Genomic DNA, 26444 nt, shown 5'->3' with positions numbered 1-26444 from the left:
GCTATGGGACATCTACGCCATGACTACCAGATTCAAAACGGTTACTTCCCCTAAGCATCAGGCTGATCAACACCTCCACCCATTAACCCACCCCCCACCACTATTTTATCATTTCTTATCAGAGCCACCTAATGGACTGTACAATCAATCTATGTCCATAAACTAAAGTAGTACTGTTTATTGTGTTCTTTATGCTTATTGTTTTTTTATGCTGCATTTGATCTGGAATAACATTTCATTCTCCTTAACATTTATGTACTGAAGGATTAACAGTAAACAATCTCGAATCTTGAATGTTGGTTATTACTTTTCTGATAACTCATTTGCACAATCACTTGCAGCATTCAAAGGAGCTCATCGTTCTCATTTTCTTTGCAGATGGTTCTCCGTTAATTTTTTGGACATGGCCTTTAAGAAATGTCTGCTCTTTTTAGTTGTCCTTACTGTCTAATATCATTAAATTCTAAAATAATTTCTGTAGCTGCTTATGTATGTTCCTGGTGTTCACTTTTTAAAGACTCTTGGTAACTGATTTTCCATGGATGACTTATCGCATAACGCTTTCCGCATGAAATATCTGTATTCACTTGGAGTGGAGGAATTTACTATAAAACTTTGACGTTTTCAGTCCTCTGAGGCTATTATTTATAAAACGCAGTATATCTTTATTTCTACATTTGAACTGACAGAAGTCTTTATATTTGACTCCTTGCTTTTCTCTGTTTATCACCCTTTATCCGTCACAGAATGTATGGACTCATTCCAGATATTTCTTCCAAAAGTGTTGCTTCAAACTTATCCATACACATGCCTCCTTCCTGCTTTCCTGAAGCGCTTGCAATCCCCTTCATGGTTGACTGTGTCTCATTTTTTTGTAATTGCAATTTGAGATTATGTGTTCAAATCTTTCTTTCTGCATCGTCTCTTGTGAGATTTGTATAACTTTTTTTAAAGTCATCTATTGATTTTCTTTAATAGTATCTTGGTTATCAAGCATGATTTCCTTTAACAACACCTGCTGTCTGTCAGTAATATATTTATTCAGTCATGGTGATCCACTTTGTGTTTGAAGATTCTTAATTTGGGACAAATGCTTCATTGCTCTAAATTTTGCTTTTTATCAGTTCAGTACCATTATCCTCATTCCTTTTTTTAATCCTTAAATGGGCTGGTTATTTATTTCCAATTGCTTTTTGCTTTTTTCTGTACTTTGTTCCACTTGTTTTTCATGATTTTTCAGTAGATTGACTTATCAGACTACCCCTGTGCATTTGTATCACTGTGAGATCCATAGCATGCAAGTTGACTGCTTGCCCTATTGTTAGAGTGAATAGTTTTATTGATAATGCTGATTTGTAAATAATATTGTGATATTTTAAATATTTGACTGCTTACTGCTAGTTATTATTTCTATATTCTATTTCAAGATTAAAGGTAATTGTACCAGGGAAGTGACTTCAATGAAAAACTAACATTGTGGTAGGGTGGTCTTCAATGGAGAGTTAAGGCAGTAGTGAATTAATATAATGGAAGGTTGGGCTTCAGCTGAAGTGGTGATGTGACAAAGGACTGGGAGAATCAATGTCCCAGAAAGGTCAGCACAGATGGAGTGTTCTGTGCTAGTGAATAGCCTGAGAGATTTTTGTTCTACATGGTTTGTGCTTTATGTTCTTGGTACTAACTGTTTTCATTCGCTCTAATTATTGGTTTTATTTCTGCAGGTACATGCAAACTGGATTTCCCTGATGCAAACAAACTTTATTTCTTCCAGCTGAATGTCATGCCAGGTAACCTTTTCTAACCTGATCATAAAACTACTTGAGTGTGATGATACACACAAAATGCTGGTGGAACATAGCAGGCCAGGCAGCATCTATAAGGAGAAGCACTGTTAGGGTCTCGTCAGGGTCTTGGCCTGAAACGTCGACAGTGCTTCTCCTTATAGATGCTGCCTGACCTGCTGTGTTCCACCAGCATTTTGTGTGTGTTGTTTGAATTTCCAACATTTGCAGATTTCCTTGTGAGGTGATGATTTTGGTTTATGAAAAAAAACTATTAAAACCAAATGAATTATGTATTACCACTGATTAAATGTAGGGTTGTATATGCAGCAATCAGTTTATTTCATTGCTAAGGGATATACAGAATTTAATAAAGCTCTAATTGAAAAGGAATTGAAGTGGACGAAATAATACTTTTACCTCTTAAGCAGGCATTTGTGGGTTCAAGTTTCATTTCATAGAATTGACTACAGAACCTTAACAGCGCAAAATACAAAAACAAGAAGTTTTTGTTGTATCACTGCAAAACAGAGTATGTGAAAATCAAAAAAAATTGCAGATACTGTAAATCAAAAATAGTCTTAAATCTGAAATGTTAGCTCTGACTTGCTGAGTATTTCCAGCAACCCACACAAAATATTGGAAGAATTCAGCAGGTCAGGCAGCAACAATGGAGAGACATAAACAGTTGATGTTTTGGCTGAAAACTTCAATCAAGGCTGAAAACATAGGGGGAAGAAGCCAGAATAAGAAGATGGGGGGAGGGGGGGGGAGAAGCTGACAGGTGATAGATGAGGTGAGGGAGGAAGATGGGTGAGTGTGGAAGGAGTGGAGATGTAAGAAGCTGGAAGGTGGAGGAGGTAGTGGGCTGAAGAAGAAGGAATCTGATAGGAGAGGACAGTGGAGTCAAGGGAAGGGTGTGTGAAACTGGAGGAAAGTAATTAGAGCGTGTTGCCCAATTATGATCACCACACTATGGGAAGAAAGCATCACCACTAAAGAGAGTATAAGAAAGGTTTAGTAGGATGATCCCAGACGTGTATAAATGGAAAGAGTTGGGCTTGTATCCTTAAAGCTGGAGGGTTTGAGTTATGGTTTGATAAAAGTGTTCAGAACCACAAAGCAAAATTTGCTTTGTTGGCAAGAGGGTTGAGCGTCAGAGGGCATGAGTTAAGGGATCTTCAGAAGGACCATGGCAGATGTGAGTTGAAGCATTTTTGTACAGCAAATAATTATAAAAAAAGATGTCATGTCAATTTTTAAGGATAGCAATGATGTTGACAGTTTAGAAGAGAAAATACTCCAGAATGAGGAACCGTTAATGATCCTTGATGATATAAATTATATTTATATTTCTAATTGCTCTCTTGCTTTCTTTAGTACTTTGTTCCACTTGATTTTCTATAAGTAAATGATCATTGATTTATCAGACTACTCCTGTTCATTGAAATTGTAGTTAGTTGCTCCCTCCATTTTGGAGAAAATCAACTTGAAGGAGAAGGTGGCATTTTGAGCAAAGATAATATGATGATAAACTGGAGAAAGATGCACATTCAGTACTAGGTCAGCGGGTAAATCCTTTGAGGATTTACTTTGTGGAGTAAGTGGCTTTCAGGCAAAGTCCACCTGTACTTTTTCTAAATTTGTTTATGGAAAGAACTAGCGCAGTATTTTGAGGGCAGCATAGTAGCATAGCGGTTTGCGCAATTGCTTTAAAGCACCAGCAATCACCAATCAGAATTTGATTTCCGCTGCTCTTTGTAAGGAGTTTGTACATTCTCCCCGTGATCATTTGGCTGTCCTCCATATGCTCTGATTTCCTCCCACATTTCAAAGCGACGTGGGTTAGGGTTAATGAATTGTGGGCATGCTATGTTTCAATGTGCATGTGACAATTAAAGCTGATATTTAAATTTTTGAATTTCTTAAACCTATGTATACTGGTGAGTATGGAGCATTAATGTGTTAGCTATTGGCTCATTACTGCGTCAGCAGCTGATGATAGTATTGTTGGTGTGGGCTGGTTGTGGCAGGAGAGTTGACATCATTCTCTAAGTTTAAAAGAAGCTTAACATAAAAATAAATACAGTGAATTATTGCTATGATTCTGCAAATGCAGTTCATTGAATTTCTCATTACTGTTCAGCCATGGCTGCTTTTTGTTTTGATGAATTCCTGAAATAATCTAACAGAAGTAATTACTGATTTTTCACCATGCTAGGTTGTGGATGTACCAATAGATAAGGAGAATACCTTTGATTGAGGAGACATATCTTTGTGCCTACAGAATGAGAAGTAGCATATTTCTTCAGTTATGCATTTGTATTTTAGATCTTGTTTCTGTTAGTACCTCTGGATTTGTAGGCTTGGTACTTTTAAGATTATATTTTAAAAGGAAGGATTATATTTATGTTTTATGAGACCACCAGCTTGAATGATGAGTCTGGGTGATATTATTGATAATCAGTTTGGTGATTGATAATTAGCAAAAGGGTTAATTAATAGAGTAATAAGATCTTAGAACAATTGCTTTCCTGTCACTATTCCACAGATTTGCACCCCTCAGTTTTCTCTAGGTCATAGCTGGCATCATATCCTGCTGCTCAGCTCAAAGGTTCATTTATTAAAGTTTACAGCTCTGAAATTATACTTTTCCGGGTGGCTATGAAACCAAGAAAGAAAAGCATCAACCCCCCCCAAATCCCTCCTCCCATAAAAAAACAAATAAAATGTAGCAGACACTTCAACCTTCTCCCCCATTAAAAAAAATGAGGAAGATTGGGCATTAAACAGAGAATATGAAAAACTATATGACCAAAAAAAAAGATCTACAGTCCAAGTCCACATCCAAAACGCAGAAAACCTGGGCAACATTCTCCGGGCATAGCAGCAGGCTCTTCCCTCCCTGGTAATCAAAAGGCAGGCACTCACCTGCATATGCTTCGATGTTTCAATCTCCCTCGTCTCTTTTATTGGGGAGAAATGGAAGCTTTAATCAATGAAGTGGAGTCAAACATTGGCTTGCGCCCCTATCCTGCAGCTTGCCTGCCATGAGGTTCACGCACGCTGCCTCTTCTTCTTGGGATCATTTCAGATCCTGCAGAGCACTGAAGCACCAAACAATCTTTAAATTTCCACATTTGCCTCAATGTTTCAGTGTCCCTCATCGTTTTAATTGGCAAACAATGCAAGTTTTAATTGACTAAAAGAAATCGGACATCAGCTAGTGCTCTGCCCCACGGCCCATCCACCACGAGGTTCGTGCATGCTGCCTTTGCCTCCTGGAATCCTCTTGGAGACTGTAGAGCACTGGAACACCCAATCAGCAAATCACATTCAAGACAAAAACAAACAGAAAAGACATAAAAGAAGTAAAATATATGATTTCATGATCTAAGCAGAAGTTGTTGACCCAAAGGAGCATTGCACACAGGAACCATTTTGACTGGAGTAGATATTATTTTGAATTAAGAGCAGGGATTTTAAATGGTAAACAATCTGAAATTAAATAGTGGCATGGCTGAAAGAAGCAGCTAAGCACAGAATTGATCATTGACAGAACATGTGCTTTATATTCTTGAAAAACCAAGATAGATTAGATGTTGAGAGGATGCTTCCTAGAGTAGGGGAGTCTGGGACCAGAGGGCAAAATCTCAGAATACATGGACGTCCCTTAGAGCACAATGAGAAGGAATTTCTTTAGCCAGAGGGTGGCGAATCTGAGGAATTTATTGCCAGTGTGGTTGTGGAGGTCAAGTCATTGAGTATATTAAGACAGAGGTTGATAGGTTTTTAATTAGTAAGGGTCTCAAAGGTTTCAGGGAGAAAGCAGGAGAATGGAGTTGAGAGGGATAATAAATCAGCCTTGATAGACTAGTGGAGCAGGCTCGATGGACCTAATATAGGAGCCTAATTCTGCTCCTATGTTTTATGGCAGCAGTGGTCCCCAACCACTGGTCTGTGGCCCATTGGTTGGGGACCACTGTTTTATGGCATAATATGGTGATTGGCGATGCTTCTGCTTTGGGAGGCTTTGCTATGTTAAAAATACCACAAAATATACTCAAACAATCTGGGGGATGTTGAAGGCTTATTTTTATGCATGGAACCTTGTGTGTATTGTGGTTTCAGTGTGTATGTCTCTGTAGATCTGATGATAAGCCTTTTAACCTGAACATAGTTTAGCAAGACCAGTGTGCATGAAATCACAGTTAGCTGACAAACATGTAGTCAAGTTCCTATTTGGCAAATTAAAGCTATTACTAATACCTTGGTAGATAAAAGACTCATCAGATGCACATAGATTGCGTGCACACAGAATATGTCATCTGCGATCAATTTTTTAAAATTTCAAAGCACAAATAGAAATTGTGGGTGTGTGATTCACTCAACGGAGTTAAAAGGTCAGGAGAATGACACTGGAGTATTGCACTTTTTGCTTAATTTAACTCCTGACTAAGACAAAAAATCAAACTGGATGGAAAATGAGAACAAGGGGAATTCTGTTCTGGTGCTGGGACAGCAGAAAAGGGTGTAAAGAGTGAAGCAGCAAAGCATTCAAAATGATCTGTGATGCAGAGGAATCCATGACTGATAGTGTAGTAAGCCTAATGGGAGTACTTCTATGTAAGTAGATCAAGTCTGTAGAAAAAGCTAGGTAAAAGAAGCAGTAATCTGTGCACTTGTAGGCGTTGTGGTCCAATTGATCCCAATCCCTCCTCGCACCCCCAACCCCCCGTCTCTGCATCCACCTCCCCGCCCTCCTCTGTCTGCAGCCGCTTCCCTGCCCTCCCCTGTCTCTGCGGCTGCCTCCCCACAATCCTCTCCCCCGTCTCTGCAGCCACCTCCCCACCCTCCCGTCTCTGCGGCTGCCTCCCCACAATCCCCTCCCCCGTCTCTGCAGCCACCTCCCCACCCTCCTCTCTCGGCAGCCGCTTCCCTGCCCTCCCCTGTCTCTGCGGCTGCCTCCCCACAATCCCCTCCCCCGTCTCTGCATCCACCTCCCCGCCCTCCTCTGTCTGCAGCCGCTTCCCTGCCCTCCCCTGTCTCTGCGGCTGCCTCCCCACAATCCTCTCCCCCGTCTCTGCAGCCACCTCCCCACCCTCCCGTCTCTGCGGCTGCCTCCCCACAATCCCCTCCCCCGTCTCTGCGGCTGCCTCCTTGTCCTCCCCATCCCTGCAACCGCTTCCCCGCCCTCTCCTGTCTGCAGCCGCCTCCCCACAACCCCCTCCCTTGTCTCCGCAGCCGCCTCCCCACCCTCCCCTGTCTCTGTGGCTGCCTCCTTGACCCCCCACCCCTATCTCTGCAGCCACCTCCTAATTTGTCCTGTCTCTGTAACATGCTCCTTAGCCCACCTTCTATCCCTGTAACTCCCTCATTGCCTCCCCCCCCCCGTCTCTGTGGCTGCCTACTCGCACACCCCATTTCTGTGTCCTAACCCTCAGCCCCCCCATCCCCTGTGACTACCTCCTCACCCCCTCCTCTGTCTCTGTGGCCACCTCCCCCCCCCACCATCTCTGTGACTGCCTCCTTGGCCCCCTGTCTCTATAGTTGGCCCCTCAACCCTCTCTGCTACTGCACCTCACTTCTCCCCCATTCTGTGCGCCTGTGCCATGTCTCACACCCCACTTTTTATGACTGCCTTCTCCCTCCTCCCTGCTTTCTGTCTTTCTCTGCCTCCATCCCTGCCCTGCACTGCCTCCTTCTGTCCCCTCCCTCACTCCTTCCCTCTTACCCGCTCCCCCTTAAGAAAATGTTTTGTAAATCTTTTTTCTAGCTCCTAAAAGAAAGTAAATGTACAACTTGTGACATTTTAAACATAGTGAACTGAGTATTTCCCTTTGTACCACAGCATGCTTAATGCAATGTACAATCATCATGGGCTCATTACCAACATTTCTTTTTAATAGTTTTCATTAGTTGTGTTTGCTGAATGTCATCTGCAATTCGCACTCAACTTTGAAAGATCACTTCCTATTCAAGATCTCTGACCATGAAAAGTCCTTAAGTGAAATACCTCTCTGCTGTTCATTAAAGCTGAACCATGTCCTTGGGGTTTAAGAATAGTGAACATGCATTCAGTGTGATTGCATTAGTTAAATATTGTTTTTCATCTTGTTTGACGTTGGTGCTTCTTCTGGTTATCAGACCTCTGAGTTGATCACATTTTTCTGCAAAAACCTTACTCACAGAAATCGTATCTCTTACCCAAATGGAACTGAAACAGCAACCTGTATCAAGATTAATCCAGCACATGCAATTTATTTAGGTTTTCAGGAAGTAATTTGGCAAAATTGTTGATGAAGCAAGTAAGAGTGACGCAGCAGCAGATAAAATACATCCACTTGGATTGAGAACTTGTTTTTGCAACAGGGGACGAAAAACAAACACACCAGCTGAGCTTGGAAAAACAGAGGTCCATGTCATCAAGTGTCAAATCAGAATGAGGAGGGGTAATGGGGATGGAGAGCATGTGTTGCCACTGTAAGGCTGGCACTAGAGGAGTTGAACACCGTGATCAACAGTTTCAAGACTATTGATCACAGTGCTCAGACTTGAAGGTGGCATCACAGGTAGATAGGGTTGTAAAGAAAGCTTTTGGCACAGTGGCTTCATAGATCAAAGTATTGAGTTCAGGAGTTAGAATGTTATGTTGAAGTTGTATAAGATATTGGTGAGACATAATTTGGAGTATTGTGTGTAGTTTTGGTTACCTACCTACAGGAAACATGTAAATAAGGTTGAAAGAGTGGAGAGAAAGTTTACGAGGATGTTGCTGGGACTGGAGGGCATGAGTTATAAGGAAAGATTGAATAGGTTAGAACTTTATTCCGTAGGACGTAAAGGATTTGAGGGGAGATTTGATAGAGGTATACAAAATTATGGGAAATGCAAGCAGGCTTTTTTCACTGAGGTTGGCTAGGACCACAACTGGAGGTCAAGGATTAAGGGTGAAAGGTGAATTCTTTAAGGGGGACTTGAGGGAAAACTTCTTCACTCAGAAGGTCTTGAGAGTGCGGAACAAGCTGCAGCGCAAGTGGTAGATGTAATTTTGATTTCAACATTTAAGTGAAGTTTGGATAGGTACATGGATGAGAGGGTTATGGAGGGCTATGGTCCGGGAGCAGGTCAATAGACTAGGCAGTTTAAATGGTTCAGCACAGATGAGATGGGTTGAAGGGCCTGTTTCTGTGCTGTAGTTTTCTATGACTCTAAGACAATGCACCTAGATGCCTTCCTGATCATCAACCAGAGCAGCTTGAAGAAACCTCAGACGAACTGCTACCAATATGTCACCTGTGGAACGAGAGGAACCAGCACACTCGATCATTGTTACACCGCTATCAAGAATGCCTATTGTACCTTCCCATGCCTGCACTTTGGCAAGTCAGATCATTTGGCTGTACTTCTATTCTCGGCATATAGGCAGATACTGAGGACTGCTGCACCATTGGTGAAGATCACGAAGATATGGTCAAGGGAGGTTGGAGGCGTGCTTACAGGATTGCATTAAATCGGTGGACTAAGACCTTATTTAGGGATTCATCTTCAGATCCGAATGAATATGCCATGGCTATGATCGACTTCATCAAGGCCTGCATAAATGAATATGAGCTTTTGAGAGCATACTGGACATATCCAAACCAGAAGTTATGGATGAACTAGGAGATTCACGCTTTGCTAAAGGCTAGATTTGTAGCATTCTGTACAGGTGATCCAGAATTTTACAAAAAGACTAGATATAACATATGGAAGGCTGCCTTAAGAGCGAAAAACCAGTTCCGATTGAAGTTGGATATGGAAGGGTTTGCAGGCTGTATGCTTCCTACAAGGCAAGACCTAAGATCATAAATGGCTGGGATGCTTCATTTCAAGGTATGCACACCTTTTATGCATGTTTTGAAAAGAAGAATAAAACTATACATGTGTGAAACCCTGCACCATATAGCAACCCTGTGACACATGTCTCGGAGGCCAATATTAGAACATCTTCAAGAGGGTGAGCCCTCACAAGACATCAGGTTCTGATGACGTACCCGGCAGGGCACTGAACATCTATGCAAACCAAATGGCTGGAGTGTTCAAGGATACTTTCAACCTCTCACTGCTGCAGTTCCTCCATGTTCTCCCTGTGACCTCATGGGTTTCCTCTGGGTGCTCCAGTTTCCTCCCACATTTCAAAGACGTATCAGTTGGTAGGTTAATTGGTTTTTGTAAATTATCCCGTGATTAAGCTAGGATTAAATTGGGGAATTGCTGGACAAGTGGTTCCAAGGGTCAGAAGGGCCTACTCAGTGCTGTATCTTAATAAGATAAAATAAATAAAAACAGCAGTGAAGAATCCTTCCACACTGAGTGTGATGGTGTTTCTGAGTCTCCACTTGGGACTTGCATGACTTGATAGTAGTGAAAACCGAGAGGAAGCTATTAACATGATAAAGGAAGCCCTGAACACTGCCAGAAATGGAGGACCTTCATTGCTGCCCTGAACACCAACGGCATTAACAGACAGTAAGTAAGTACTGCTGCAGTCTGAAGTTCCCAACTGCTTCAAAAGGGCATCAGTCATAGAAGAGCAGGCTCAACTGACTCAACGACTATCAGCCAGTAGTATTTAGATCTACAGTGATGGTGCTTCAAGAGGTTGTTAATGGCTAGAAATAACTCTTGCCTGAGCAAGGACATGTATCTGCTACAATTTACCTACTACCGTTACAAGTCTACAGTGGTTGCAATCTCACTAGCTCTCCACTCACCCTTGAACCATCAGCAATACCTATGTCATGCTGCTGTTTATTGATTATAACATAGCATTCAAAACCATTATTCAGTACTCATCAACAAGCTTTAAAGCCTTGACCTATCTACCTTCCTCTGCAACTGGTTCTTTGACTTCCTCATCAGGATACCAGTCAGTACAGACCAATAATAACATCTTTTCACTGATGATCAGCATAGACTTACCTTAAGGATATGCGCTTGTCCCACTGCTTTACTTCCTCTACATTCATGACTATATGGTTAGGCAAACCACAAACACCATCTATAAATTTACTGATGACTCAACTGTTTTCAGCAGAATATCAGATGATGACTTGGAGGTGTTCAGAAATGAGATAGATTGGCTGAGTGAGTGCTGTTGCAACAACAGTCTTGCACTCTACGTCACTAAGTCCAAGGAATTGATTGTGGACTTAAGGAGGAGGAAGGCGGGAGAATGCATGAATCCACATCAAGTAGTCAACAGTGGAAAGGGTGAACAGATTCAAGTTCCTGGGTGTCAACATTTTATTGTTGGTCCAACATTTTGATGTAGTCACTAAAAAGGCACATCAGCTTTCATTAGTTTGAGGAGATTTTGTATGTCACCAAAGACTAGCCAGTTTCTACAGATGTAACATGGAGAGCATTCTGACTTGTTGCATCACTGCATGGTAAAAAGATTCCAATGCATAGGATCAAAATAAGCCACAGAGGATTGTAGGCTCAGCCAGCTCCGTCATGGGCACCTGCCACCCCACAAGGACATCTTCAAAAGTTGGTGCCTTGAGAAGGCCGAATCCTTCATTGGATATCCTCACCATCCAAGACAAGCCCTCTTCTCATTACCTACACAATAGAGAAGGTACAGGAGACTGAGGATAGAAAATGCATGTCAAGAGGGCAATGTTATGATAGTCATGGGGATTTCAATATGGCTAGCATCTCTCGTATGCCTCTGTTAATTCCCTTTACTCCACGGTAATACTGATATATTTGACGTTAGCTTCTCCCTCTCAAATTGCAGGGTGAATTCTATCATATTATGATTACAATCTTCTAAGGGTTCCTTTACCTTAAGCTCTGTAGTCAAATCAGGTTCATTTCACAACACCCAGTCCAGAATAGCTGATCCTGTAATGGGCTCAATCACAAGCTGCTCTAAAAAGTCATCTTGTAGGTATTCTACAAATGCTCTCTCTTGGGATCAAACACCAACCTGATTTTCCCAATGTACCTGCATATTGAAGTCCCTTGTGACTATCATAACATTGCCCTTTTGACATGCTTTTTCTGTCTCCCATTGAAATATGCAGCCCATATCCTGGCTACAGTTTGGAGACCTGTATATAACTCCCATCAGGATCCTTTTACCCTTGCAGTTTCTTAACTATGCCCACAACGATTCTACATCCTTCGACCTTATGTCACCTCTTTCTGAATTGAATTGACTTTATTACGTAACATTCTTCACATACATGAGGAGTAGAGATCTTTTTTATGTCTCTGTCTAAATGTGTAATGTGCAATTTATAGTAATTTGTAATAAATAGTATGTACAACAGGACAGTCAGTATAGCATAGAAATACAATTGTATCAGCATGAATTAACCAGTCTGATGGCTTGGTGGAAGAAGCTGTCCCGGAGCCTGTTGGTCCTGGTTTTTATGCTGTGGTACTGTTTCCCGGATGGTAGCTCTAGAACATTTTGTGGTTGGGGTGACTTGGGTCCCTGATGATCCTTAAGGCCCTTTTTTTACACACCTGTCTTTGTAAATGTTCCGAAAAGTGCTAAGTTCAGATACACAGAGGCTCTGGGCTGTCTCCATTCCTCCTGTAGTCCACAACCAGCTCCTTTGTTTTTTGCGACATTGAGGGAGAGGTTGTTTCCTTGACACCATTGTGTCAGGAAGGTGATGACATTTCTGTAGGCTGCCTCATTATTACTTGAGATTAGGCCAATCAATGTAGTATCATCAGCAAATTTAAGTAGCAGATTGGAGCTGTGGGTGGCAACACAGTTATGGGTGTCATAGAGTAAAGGAGGGGGTTAGGATTTGATTTCATTTTTTTTTTCATTGTTTTCATTTTTTTCGTTGTTTCATTTACCAACAGAGCCAACCCACCCCTCTGCCTACCTGCACCTGTCTTTTCAATAAAACCTGTATCCTTGGATGTTAAGCTCCCAACTATAGTCTTCAAAGTTCAAAGTCAATTTTATTATCAAAGTACATATATGTCTCCATATAACAACTCTGAGGTTCATTTTCTTGTGGGCATACTCAACAAATTTATAGAATAGTAACTAACAAAACTATTGAACAATCGCCGAACTACTGTTTTCAGCCAGAGTGCAGAAGTCAGCAAAATGTGTAAATGCCAAAAAAAGAAACAATACTGTAAATAAGTAAGCAATAAATATCGAGGACCTGAGATGATGAGTCATTGAATGTGAGTCCGTTGGTTGTGGGAACATTTCAGTGATGGGATGAGTGAAGTTATCCCCTTTGTTCAAGAGCCTGATGGTTGAGGGGTAGTAACTGTTCCTAAATCTGGTGGTGCAAGTCCTAAGACTCTTGTATCTTCTTACAAGATAACTTGTCTGAACGACTGGCATCCTGTGGCACTTACCTCAATGATAAGCAAATGCTTTGAGAGACTGGTCAAGGACTATATCTGCAGCATGCTACTGCCCCACACTAAACCCTCTTCAATTTGCCTACCAACACAGCTAATCGCCAGATGATGCAATAGCCACAGCTCTACGTACTGTACCTACACATCTGGTGTATACCAGCTGTGTGGTGAAAAAGGCACAACAGTGCCTCTTTCACCTCAGACGGTTGAAGAAATTTGGTCTGGGCCCCCAAATCCTAAGAATTTTCTATAGGGGCACAACTGAGAGTATCCTGACTGGCTGTGTCACTGCCTGATATGGGAACAGTACTCCCCTCAATCAGAGAACTCTGCAGATCAGCCCAGCACATCTGTAGATGTAAACTTCCCACTATTCAGGACATTTACAAAGACAGATGTGTAAGAAGGGCCAGAAGGATCATTGGGGACCAAGATACCCTAACCACAAACTGTTCCAGCTGCTACCATCCAAGAAAAGCTAGGACCAACAAGCTCTGGGACAGCTTCTTCCACCAGGCTATCTGACTGCTTAACTCACGCTGACACAACAGTATTTCTATGTTATATTGACTATCCTGTTGTACATAATATTTATTATAAATTACTATACATTGCACATTTAGACAGAGACATAACGTAAAGATTTTTACTCTTCACGTATATGAAGGATGTAAGAAATACAGTCAATTCAATTCCTGGTGGCAGCATCAAGAAGAGAGCATGTCCTGGGTGGTGGGAGTCTGATAATGGATAATGCTTTTCTGTGATAGTGTTTCATGTAGATGTGCTCAGTGGTTGGAGGACTTTACTTGTGATGGACTGGGCTGCATCCACTTTTTTTTTGTAGAACTTTCCATTCAAGAGTATTGCTGTTTCCATACCAGGCTGTGATGCAGCCAGTCAATATATAATTAGTGTTTGGCAACATTTTTGATGTCATGCCAAATTTCTGCAAACTCCTAAGGAAGTAAATGTGTTGCTGTTCTTTCTTCGTAATTCCACTTGCGTATTGGGTCCAGGGCAGGTCCTCTGAAATAATATCACCTACAAATTTAAAGTTGCTGACCCTCTTGACCTCTGATCCTCCAATTAGGAAGGGCTTACACACCTCTGGTTTTCTTCTCCTGATATAATCAGTTCCTTGGTCTTGCTGACATTGAGTGAGAGATTGTTGTCATGACACCACTCAGCCAAAATTTTCAATCTCCCTCCTGTCTGTTGATTCATCACCACCTCTAATTCAGTCTATGTCACTGGTGTCATTAGAAAGCTTGATTATTGCATTGGAGTTATACTTAGCCGCACAGACATATGTGTGAAGTGTAAATCTTCTTTCAGCCTCGACTCAGTGATGCCCATAACGTCATACCTGCCAATATCTAACTGTGCTGCAAGATCATCTACCTTATTCTGTTTGCATTCAAATACTGCAGTTTCAGTTCTGTATTCATCAAAGAAATTTTTTCACTTTTGTCCCCATTACACTGTCCTATTCTATTGCCCTTCCCTTGGACAACATTGGTGGCGTGGAGAGGGGAGACTTGCAGCTTGGGCAACTGCCGGTCTTCCATTAAAAAAAACCTTGCCCAGACTTGCACCCTGGAAACTTTCCAAGGCGCAAATCCATGGTCTATCGAGACTAATAGAGGCCTACTTCTACTACACTGTCCTATCATTTGCTGACCTTCCTGACCATGCACAGTGCCTCTGCTTGTGTACCAACTGCTTCTTCCTCAGCCTTATCACTCCAGTTCCCATCCCCCTGCCAAATTAGTTTAAACTCTCCCCAACATTTCTAGCAAACCTGCCCACAAGAGTATCCGTCCAACCTGGATTCAGGTGTACCTTTTTATTCAGTTCATGCCCTCCCCCAGAAGACCTAGACCTAGAAATCTGAAACCATGTCCCTGAAACAGTTCCTCAACCAAGCATTCATCTGCCAAATCATCCTGTTCTTACCCTTACTGGTGCGTGGCCAAGGTAGCAATCCAGAGGTTCATTATCAATTTTACAGGACGATTACAATTAACAAAGAACACCAGTTTCACCAGGCTCAGATGTGTTGTGAACTAAGTAACTGGCCAGATTTTCTTGCATACTTTGTGCTTACATATTTAAAGAAAATGGGGATATATTTGAGCAACACACACAAAATGCTGGAGGAACTCAGGTCAGGCAGCATCAATGGAGGGAAATGAACTGTTGACATTTCAGGCCACAACCTTCACCAGGACTGAAAAGGAAGAGGACAGAAGCCAGAATAAACTAGGGAGAGGGGAAAGAGTACAAGCAGGCAGGTACTAGTGAGTCCAGGTGAGAGGAGGAAGTTAGGTGGGTGGAGGTGGGCGAAGAGGGATGATATGAGAAGCTCTGAGGTGGTAAGTGGAAGAGGTAAAGAACCTATGTAAGAAGAATCTGAGAGATGATGACATTAGACCATGGGATAAAGGGAAGGAGGTGAGGAACCAGAAGCAGGTTGTGAGTGTGGGGGATGGGAAGGAAAGGAGTGAGGGGGTCATGCAGGCAAGGGGAAGGGAAAACAGAAGGGAATTGTTACCGTAAGTTAGAGAAATTGATGTTGAAAGCTGTTAGGTTCAAGATAACCAGGATGGAATATGAGGTATTGCCTCTCCAGCTTATGTCTGTCTTCATTGTGACAGTTGAGACCATAGGCAGACGTGTCAGTGCAGGAATGGGAAGTGGAATGAAATGGGTGGTCACTGGGAGATCCTGACTGCTGAAGCAAAGAGAGCGAAGGTGCTTGACAAAGCATTCCCCTAATCTATATCAGATATATTTGAGTGTATGAGAACAAAGGAGTATGTTTGAAACACAGAAAGTGCGATATTGTATTCTATACAGGTGTGAGGTGGTGCAATATACTACTGAGAGTATGTAAAGTTTGAGAGAGATGGTTTGCATCTGTTGCCTAAATGAGAGTCTCAGTAATACCCCAAATTCTCCCTCAATATACTCAACTTTCCAGCAATCAATGTGTAATGTTACATTTCTTCCAGAACTCTTGTATCATTTCCTTTCTGTGTCAGCTCTGAAGAGAGTATCTGATTTTGGTGCATTGTTGTTGGACATGTGAATAATGTGGAACATACAGTCTACTCACATTAACTATGCTGCTTACGGGATCTGTCTAACATGTACCTGATTTATCTGCAGCACTGTATAGAAACAGAAACGTAGAAAACCTACAACACAATACAGGCCCTTCAGCCCACAAAGTTGTGCTGAACTTGTCCCTACCTCAGAAATTACTCGGCTTACCTATAGCCCTCTATTTTATTAAGCTCCATGTACCTACCTAAAAGCCTCTTAAAAGACCCTATTGAATCCGCCTCTATCACCGTTGCTGGCAGCCCATTCCATGCACCTACCACTCTCTGAGTAAAAAACTTATCCCTGACGTTTCCTCTGTACCTACTCCCCAGCACCTTAAACCTGTGTCCTCTTGTGACACCCATTTCAGCCCTGGGAAAAAGACTCTGACTATCCACACAATCAGTGCCTCTCATCATCTTGTACACCTCTATCAAGTCACCTCTTATCCTCCTTTGCTCCAAGGAGAAAAGGCCGAGTTCACTCAACCTATTCTCATAAGGCATGCTCCCCAATCCAAGCAACATCCTTGTAAATCTCCTCTGCACCCTTTCTATGGCTTCTCCATCCTTTCTGTAGTGAGGTGACCAGAACTGAGCACAGTACTCCAAGTGGGGTCTGACCAGGGTCCTATATAGCTGCAACATTACCTCTTGGCTCCTAAATTCAATTCCATGATTGATGAAGGCCAATATACCATACGCCTTCTTAACTACAGAGTCAACCTGCGCAGCTGCTTTGAGCGATTTATGGACTTGGTCCCCAAGATCCCTCTGATCCTCCACACTGCTAAGAGTCTTACCATTAGTACTATATTCTGCCATCATATTTGACCTACCAAAATGAACCACATCACACTTATCTGGGTTGAACTCTATCTGCCACTTCTCAGCCCAGTTTTGCATTCTATCAATGTCCCGCTGTAACCCCTGACAGCCCTCCACATGATCACAGCATAAAAATCACGAAGAGTAAGGGTCCCAGAACAGATCCCTGAGGCACTCCACTGGTGACTGATCTCCATGCAGAATATGACCTGTCTACAACCATTCTTTGCCTTCTGTGGGCAAGCCAGTTCTGGATCCACAAAGCAACATCCCCTTAGATCCTATGCCTCCTTACTTCCTCAATAAGCCTTGCATGGGGTACCTTATCAAATGTATATTTCAGAGTTAATATTACACTGACAAATATATTGCACCATATGTAATTTTTCTATGAAATCATCACTCTATCTCATTCAATAATATATCAAGCTGTTTCTCTCCCACACATTGCTGTAGAAAGGATTCAGCAGTCCTGCTGAAAGATCTCAGCCAGAAGTGTTGATTCTTTATTCCTCTCCATTGATGCTGCTGCTGTTGACCTGCTGAATTCCTCCAGCATTTTGTGTGAATTAGTCAGATTTGCCAGCATCTGCAGAACTTCTTGTGTTAAGAATGGATTCAAGATGTTTATCTTGAATCTTCTCATGGCAAGGTTAAAACTACACGAGGAACTTTCTTTTAGAACAATACGGCACAGTACAGGCCCTTCAGCCCACAATGTTGTGCTGACCCTTAAATCCTGCCTCCCATATAACCCTCCACCTTAAATTCCTGCATATACCTGTCTAGTAGTCTCTTAAATTTCACTAGTGTATCTGCCTCCACCACTGACTCAGGCAGTGCATTCCACGCACCAACCACTCTCTGAGTAAAAAACCTTCCTGTAATATCCCCCTTGAACTTCCCTCCCCTTACCTTAAAGCCATGTCCTCTTGTATTGAGCAGTGGTGCCCTAGGGAAGAGGCACTGTCTGTCCACTCTATCTATTCCTCTTAATATCTTGTATACCTCTATCATGTCTCCTCTCATCCTCCTCCTCTCCAGAGAGTAAAGCCCTAACACCCTTAATCTCTGATCATAATGCATACTGTCTAAACCAGGCAGCATCCTGGTAAATCTCCTCTGTACCCTTTCCAATGCTTCCACATCCTTCCTATAGTGAGGCAACTAGAACTGGACACAGTACTCTAAGTGTGGCCTAACCAGAGTTTTATAGAGTTTCATCAATACCCTGCAATTCTTAAGCTCTATCCCTTGACTTATGAAAGCTAACACTCCATAAGCATTCTTAACTACCCTACCTACCAGTGAGGCAACTTTCAGGGATCTGTGGACATGTACCCCCAGATCCCTCTGCTCCTTCACACTCCCAAGTATCCTGCCATTTACTTTGTACTTTGCCTTGGAGTTTGTCCTTAAAAAGTGTACCACCTCACACTTCTCCAGGTTGAACTCTATCTGCCACTTCTCAGCCCACTTCTGCATCCTATCAATGTCTCTCTGCAATCTTCGACAATCCTCAACACTATCCACAACACCACCAACCTTTGTATCATCTGCAAAGTTGCCAACCCACCCTTCTACCTCCACATCCAGGTCGTTAATAAAAATGATGAAAAGTAGAGGTCCCAGAACCGATCCTGGTGGGACACCACTAGTCACAACCCTCCAATCTGAATGTACTCCCCCCACCATGACCCTCTGCTTTCTGCAGGCAAGCCAATTCTGAATCCACCTGGCCAAACTTCCCTGGATCCCATGCCTTCTGACTTTCTAAATAAGCCTAATGTGTGGTACTTTGTCAAATGCCTTACTAAAATCCATGTAGATCACATCCACTGCACTATCCTTACCTAAATGCCTGGTCATCTGCTCAAAGAACTCTGTCAGGCTTGTTAGACATGATCTGTTCTTCACAAATCCATGCTGACTGTCCCTGATAAGATCTTAATTCTCTAAATGCCCATAGATTCTGTCTCTAAGATTCTTTTCCAACAGCTTTCCCACCGCAGAGGTATACCTGAACTACCCCTACTACCTTTTTTGAACAAGGGGATAACATTAGCCTCCCTCCAATCTTCTGGTACTATTCCCGTGGACAATGAGGACATAAAGATCCTAGCCAGAGGCTCAGCAATCTCTTCCCTCGCCTCATGGAGTAGCCTGGGGAATATTTCATCAGGCCCCGGGACTTATCTGTCCTAATGTATTTTAACAACTCCAACACCTCTTCTCCCTTAATATCAACATGCTTCAAAACATCAAACTCACTCATATTGTCCTCACCGTCATCAAGATCCCTCTCATTGGTGAATACCGAAGAGAAGTAATCATTGAGGACCTTGCTCACATCCACAGCCTCCAGGCACATCTTCCCACCTTTATCTCTAATCGATCCTATCTTCACTCCTGGCAACCTTTTGTTCTTCACATAATTGAAAAATGCCTTGGGGTTTTCCTTTACCCTACTTGCCAAGGCATTCTCATGCCTCCTTCTTGCTCTCCTCAGCCCCTTCTTAAGCTCTTTTCTTGCTACCCTATATTCCTCAATAGACTCATCTGATCCTTGCTTCCTAAACCTCACGTATGCTTCCTTCTTCCATCTGACCAGATTCTCCACCTCACTTGTCACCCATGGTTCCTTCACCATACCATTCTTTATCTTCCTCACCGGGACAAATTTATCCCTAACATCCTGCAAGAGATCCCTAAACATTGACCACATGTCCATAGTACATTTCTCTGCAAAAGCATCATCCCAATTCACACCCGCAAGTTCTAGCCTCATATCCTTATAATTTGCCCTTCCCCAATTAAAAATTTACCTGTCCTCTCTGATTCTATCCTTTTCCATGATAATGTTAAAGGCCGGGGACCGGTGGTTACTGTCCCCCCAGGTGTTCACCCACTGAGAGATCTGTGACCTGACCCAGTTTGTTACCTAATACTAGATCTAGTATGGCATTCCCCTTAGTCGGCCTGTCAACATACTGTGACAGGTATCCATCCTGGATGCACTTAAACTCTGCCCCGTCTAAACCATTGGAACTAATCAGGTGCCAGTCAATATTAGGGAAGTTAAAGTCACCCATGCTAACAACCCTGTTATTTTTGCACCTTTCCAAAATCTGCCTCCCAGTCTGCTCCTCGGTATCTCTGCTACTGCCGGGAGGCCTATAGAATACACCCAAAAGAGCAACTGCTCCCTTCCTGTTCCTGACTTCTACCCATACATTCTCAAAAGAAGATCCTGCTACATTACCCACCCTTTCTGTAGCTGTAATAGTATCCCTGACCAGTAATGCCACCCCTTCTCCTCTTTTTCCCCCCTCTCTATCCCTTTTAAAACACTGAAATCCAGGAATATTGAGAATCCAGTCCTGACTTGGTCCCAGCCAAGTCTCTGTAATGGCCACTACATCATAATTCCAAGTATGTATGCAAGCTCTCAGTTCATCACCTTTGTTCCTGATGCTTCTTGCATTGAATTACAAATGTTTGTACATACACTTTAGCCCTACTACCTTACTACCTTTACACCCTTTAGTCTGTTTCTCTTTCCTCAAAACCTTTTTATATGCTAGATCTGGCTTTACTCCATGCTCTATACTTGCAGCTCTCGCATGATCTTTATCCTCCTCCACCTCACTAACTGCTCTTAACACTCTGATTCCCCTCCCCCTACAAATCTAGTTTAAACCCCCGGAGCAGCACTAGCAAACCTTCCCGCCAGTCCCCCTCCAGTTCAGGTACAACCCGTCCTGTCAGAACAGGTCCCACCTTCCCTGGAACAAGGCCTAATTGTCCAGAAACATGAAGCCCTCCCTCCTGCACCAACTCCTTAGCCACGTATTTAGCTGCATTATCTTCCTACTTCTAGCCTCACTAGCACTTGGCATGGGTAGCAATCCTGAGATTGCAACCCTGGAGGTCCTGTCCTTCAACTTTGCACCTAACTCCCCAAATTCTCTTTGCAGGACCTCCTCCTTCTTCCTATCCACATCATTGGTCCCTACATGGACCACGACATTTGGCTGCTCACCCTCCCTCTTGAGAATACTGAGAACTTGATCCAAGATATTGCGGACCCTGGCACCAGGAAGGCAACAGGCCATCCGGGATTCTCGATCTCTTCCACAGAACCTCTTATCTGTCCCTGTAACTATCGAACCCCAATCACTCCTGCTGTCTTTTCCCTCCTTTGCTTCTGAGCTGAGGGTCCAGTCTTGGTGCCAGAGACTCAACTACTGCAGCTTGTCCCTGGTAGGTCGTCCCCACCAACAGTATCCAAAATGGTATACTTATTATTGATGGGAACAGCTGCAGGGGTGCTCTGCTAATTCTGTCTATTCCCCTTCCCTCTCCTGACAGTCACCCAGCTACCTGCCTCCTGACTTTTAGGGGTGACTGTCTCCCTGTAACTCCTATTTACATCTGCCTCTGCCTCACGAATGATCTGAAGTTCATCCAGCTCCAGCTCCTGTCCCTAACTTGGTTTGTCAGGAGCTGCAGCTGGGTGCACCTTTTACAGGTGTAGTCATCAGGGACAATTGTGCTTGCCCTGACTTCCCACGTACTGCAAATGGAGCACTCGACTGCCCTAACTGCTGCCTCCATTACCTACTCCTAATTTAATTCAAGTTATTAAAGGAGCTTACTTGGCCTTACCTCACTGGGAGCAAGCTTGTCCTCAGCCTCTGCTCACCGAAGCCTCTCGAGCTAAAGCCTTCCTACTCTGTCTCCCACTACTCCATCGCCCGTTCCGTTAATCTGCTCGCTTTTTAAACTCTCCCTCTGCCTCACGGGCCGACTTTCATGCACTTGCACAGTCGTGCCCTGTTCAAACTGCTGAAGAAATGACCCATGGAAGCATTGCTTCCAAGTGTGCATTTGTGGTAAATAGTGCAGTTTTTGGAGTAAAACTTTGCTATCGTGTCTGACCTGAATTTATTTCTTTTTCTATTCACAGATGAAGGGTATTACCAGGGTGGCAAGTTCCAGTTTGAAACAGATGTTCCAGAAGCCTACAATATGGTGGTGAGTAGAGGAGTTTTGCAGACTTTTAATATGCAATGATTGCAGTGCCTAGAGGGAGAAAACACGAGGCAATTAATCAGGGAAATTATTTCCATTTCCATCTTTTTGTGTAATTCATGTGCTGGCAGATAGAATAAGCAATGATTTCAATATCATCTTAGGACAGGTGAAATTAATGGTTAATTAAGTAATAAGGCTCCCACAGTCTCTCTACCCTGTGTTTGATGGAACAGAATAAAGATAATGGTTAGCATTTTGATCTGCACTTGTCCTCTAAGCTAAAAGCAACATGTTTAGCAAAAGAATAAGGAGAGTACAGAAGCTTTTTCTGAGTGCTGTGCCTCTGGGCACACATCCAGCAGCAAGCCCGCTGCTTCCAATCTTTTTTGTTCTCCTGCAATGTATCTGTCGGCAGCGGCAGCAACAGCCTTGAGTCCGCCTGCATCCAGAGCCATGAAAATCCAGCACCCTGAAGGCGTGCTAGTCTTCCAGGTCACATCCTTGGCATATCGAAAAGCAGCCATGAGGCCCTAAAGTGTGTCCCAGTCCTGCAAAGAACCGAAGTCAGGGTGTAACCCCAGGTCAGGGTCTTCAAAAGGACCTTGAAAGGGGAAAAAAGAGAGATCAAAGATAGAAATAAAGCTGTTTCCAAAGATGTAAGCAAAGGAATTGCCATTTAGCACCATTGTCACTCAGTTACGCCTCCAAACTATCAACGACTTCATCAATTCTGGAGAACTCCCATCCACTGCCACCCTTATCCCATGCTGCTTGCTTCAACTTCCTACCCAAGATCCACAAACCTGACTGTTTGGGTAGGCCCATTGTCTCTGCCTGCTCCTGTCTCAATGAACTTGTGTCCTTGTGTCTCGACTCCACTCTATTCACCTTGGTTCTGTCCCTTCCCACCAACGTCCGCAGCACTACTCATGCTCTTCATCTCCTCAACAACTTTCAATTCCCTGACCCTGATCACCTCATTTCTATTTCCCTTCTATTCCTCAACAAGAAAGCCTTAAAGCTCTCAGCTTCTTTCTCAATAAAGGAAAGTTCCCCTGCACCACTAGCCTCAGCCTGACTGAACTGGTCTTTGCTCTCAACAACTTTTCCTTTGGCTTCTCCCACTTTCTCCAGACTCTAGCCATGGTCACCCACAAGAGTCTCAGCTATGCCTGCCTTTTTGTTGGTTCTGCAGAACAGTCCATGTTGCAAGCAAGACCTGGTAACGCATCCCAACTCTTCCTCTGCTATATTGATGCTGAGTTTGTCAATTTTATCAACTGTGCCTGCAGCTTTCACCCTGTTCTTAAATTCACTTTGTCTATTTTTGACGTCTCCCTCCCCTTTCTTGATTTCCCTGTTTCCATCTCTGGAGACAGTTGACTGGCCTTCTTTATAAGTCTACCAATTACCATGGCTATCTTTAGTATACCACTTTCCATCATGTCTCCTGTAAAAATGTTATTCATTTTTCTTAGTTTCTTCGTCTCTGCCACAATTCTTCCCAAGACGTGCCTTTCTTTCCAAGACACATCACAAATGTCCTCCAAAGAATGGGGGTTCCCTTCCTCCACTGTTGATGCTGTCCTCACCTGCATCTCCTCCATTTCCTGGACATCTGAGCTCACCCCATCTACCACCGCCCCCCCCCCCCCCCGTTTTCTACAAGGATTGCTCCCTCCATGAGTTCCTTGTCCATTCGCTCCTTCCCCATTGATCTAACGCCCAGCACTTATCCCTGCAAGTGGCTAAAGGCCTTATACCATCTGGGCAGCCTCCAATATTGATTTCTCCTTCCAGTTAAAAAAAAATCCCTCCCCCTCCCCTCTTTTTCTATTCCCAACTCTGGCCTCATAAATCTTCTCACCTGCCTATCACCTTTCCATGAGTCCCATCCTTCTTCCCTTTCTCCTATTTCCTCTCCTATCAGATTCCTTCCTCTCCAGCCCTTTACCTTTCCTACCCACCTAACTTCATCTAACACTTTTTAGCTATCCTCCTTCCCCTCTTCCCACCTTTTTATTCTAGCATCTACCCCCTTCCTTCCCAGTCCTAGAGATGGGTCTTGGCTGAAACGTCGACTGTTTATGCATTTCCATAGATGCTTCCTAACATATTGAGTTCCTCCAGCAATTTGTGTGCTTTGCTGTGGATTTCTAGCATCTACAGAATTTCTCATGTTTATGATATTTTTTTCCACTTGTAAGAAACTTTCTACTTATTAGAGAAATAGAAATTAAATGAATTTTCTCTGCTTTACTCATTTAATCATATTCCCTGTGGGTTGCTTCCATTTGTTAGAAACATAGCAGCAGGAAAGGGATATTTACTCTTCAAGCGTGTGCAATCATTCCTTGAGAATTTGGCTAGTCTGTAAAATCCATCTTTCTTCCCTTAATGCTTTTAATTAAAAGTCTATCTATCTTATAATTAGTATTAACCAGTAATAATTGCCATTTGCTGAAGAACACATGATTATCAAATCAACTTGAATTTCTATTCCTTTTTTAGATTTTCACCATTATGCAAAATATGAATAATGGATATTGAAATCCATTTGATATTTCTGTTAATTTGTTTAAATTATTAACATATAATTGGTGGAACCTGTGGCACAGGTAATAGAGCTACTGTAAATACTGACTCTCTGGAGTCTGCACATTCTTCTTATGACGATGTGGGTTTCTCCGGGTGCTTTGGTTTCCTCCCACTTCCTAAAGATGTGCAGAATGTTAGATTAATTAGTCATTGTAAATTACCCTTAGGCTACGTCCACACTGCACCGGATAAATCTGTAACCGAAGCTTTTTCTCTTTGTTTTTACCCTCTGTCCACACTAAAACGGGGTTTTCGCCCCCCGAAACTGGAGATTTTCAGAAACACTCTCCAATGTGTGTAATTTTGAAAACGCCACTTGGCCGGAGCAGTGCAGACTGGGTAACCGGAGAAATCTGAAAATACTTTTGTGATGTGCCGGAACAGATGGTGACGGCTGCACGCCATTTCATTGTTTTCTTGAATGCAACCTAACAATTTCAGAACAGATGGCAACGAGACTGAAGCCAGAAGAGTTAAAAATGTACTCACCAAATACTTTGACCCATAACTTACTGAATAAATAAGTATGCTCACTTTGCCCTGTTTTCTGTCCTTGCTCATGTAAAGGTGGTTTTACCTATTTATGCAAGTACTTCTCTGACAATAGATGTGTAACAGCCTAATGTAATGTTGTATGGAAATACAAGATAATACTGATACAGACATATTTTATACATTTAACAAGGGGCTTTATTAATGCAACAGAGTTAGTCAGTTTTTCAATGTTCGTCATCAGCCGGTTCATACTCTCCATGAACTCCCTGTCGATTACCTCCATATGCTCCAGTATTTGTTTTTTTTTAACTTTTAAGTCCTCCTGCGTGAGAGCCAACAGCTGTCCGTCATTTTAAGTTTTTCTACTCTTTAACTGAACAAACACACACCATCTTTCACGGCGAGATTCGACACCAAACATTTCGCTTGTTTTCGGTAGATGTGTCCTGCGCTTGCGCAGTAGGAGGAGATTAGCTGAAATATCCGTTTCGATGTGGACAGAGATATTTTTAAAAACACATAGTGTGGACGGCTGTCATTTTTACGCAAAACCGGCGTTTTCAAAATTATCCTGTCTAGTGTGGATGCAGCCTTAGGTTGTATTGATTGATAGAACGTGAGGGGAAGTTGATGGGGATGTGGGAAGAACTTTTAACAAGTTGTTAAAGGAGGGTTAGTGTAAATGGATGATTGATAGTCAGCAGGGATACGGAGGAGCAAAGGGTTTGTTTCCCTCTATGACTCTGTAAGCTATCTGCTACTGAGGATATGTTACTGCTTAGTGCAATTTTTTCTTCACTGTTGATTTATTTCAATTTTATCTAGTCAGTACCAAAATTCAACATTTTTAATTGTCCAAAATACCATTTTTCTTCCTTTACTATAATTGTTACACATTTCTGCCAATTTTTTATTCAGGTGGATAATACTACCAAAATCATCTTTTTGCCCACATTCCTCAAGACCAGCTTTCACCTAATTTATCAGTGAAAAGAAAATGTTGATATTTGAAATACTTGCAAGTTTCTTTTCACAATCCCATTGGTTAGCTGTTCTACATGTCCTGTCACCATTTGCTGTATATTTGTGAACATTTGTGTTAGATTTTGCATTTTACATGTTTTGTCTTTTTAATTTATGCTGCCCTTTATTTCTTTAGTCATTCAGGCTATTTTTATTAAGAAATGGCGCACTTACC

General features: G+C 42.6%; 1 protein-coding gene across 4 annotated transcripts in view; it reads left to right on the top strand.

The window, feature by feature from the left end:
- Positions 1 to 26444, top strand: part of ube2f (ubiquitin-conjugating enzyme E2F (putative)) — a 180663-nt gene that overhangs the window by 96908 nt on the left and 57311 nt on the right. For all 4 annotated transcript variants that reach the window (XM_059967148.1, XM_059967147.1, XM_059967146.1 and 1 more), the window contains 2 exons: positions 1722 to 1787; positions 22086 to 22153. In XM_059967148.1, coding sequence (XP_059823131.1) covers positions 1722 to 1787; positions 22086 to 22153 — 134 coding nt within the window. The remainder of the gene's footprint in view (positions 1 to 1721; positions 1788 to 22085; positions 22154 to 26444) is intronic.

Source organism: Hypanus sabinus, chromosome 4, assembly GCF_030144855.1.
Source record: "Hypanus sabinus isolate sHypSab1 chromosome 4, sHypSab1.hap1, whole genome shotgun sequence".
Taxonomy (NCBI): domain Eukaryota; kingdom Metazoa; phylum Chordata; class Chondrichthyes; order Myliobatiformes; family Dasyatidae; genus Hypanus; species Hypanus sabinus.
The sequence above is the reverse complement of the archived record's forward strand: the minus strand, read 5'-3'. Positions and strand labels throughout refer to the sequence as shown.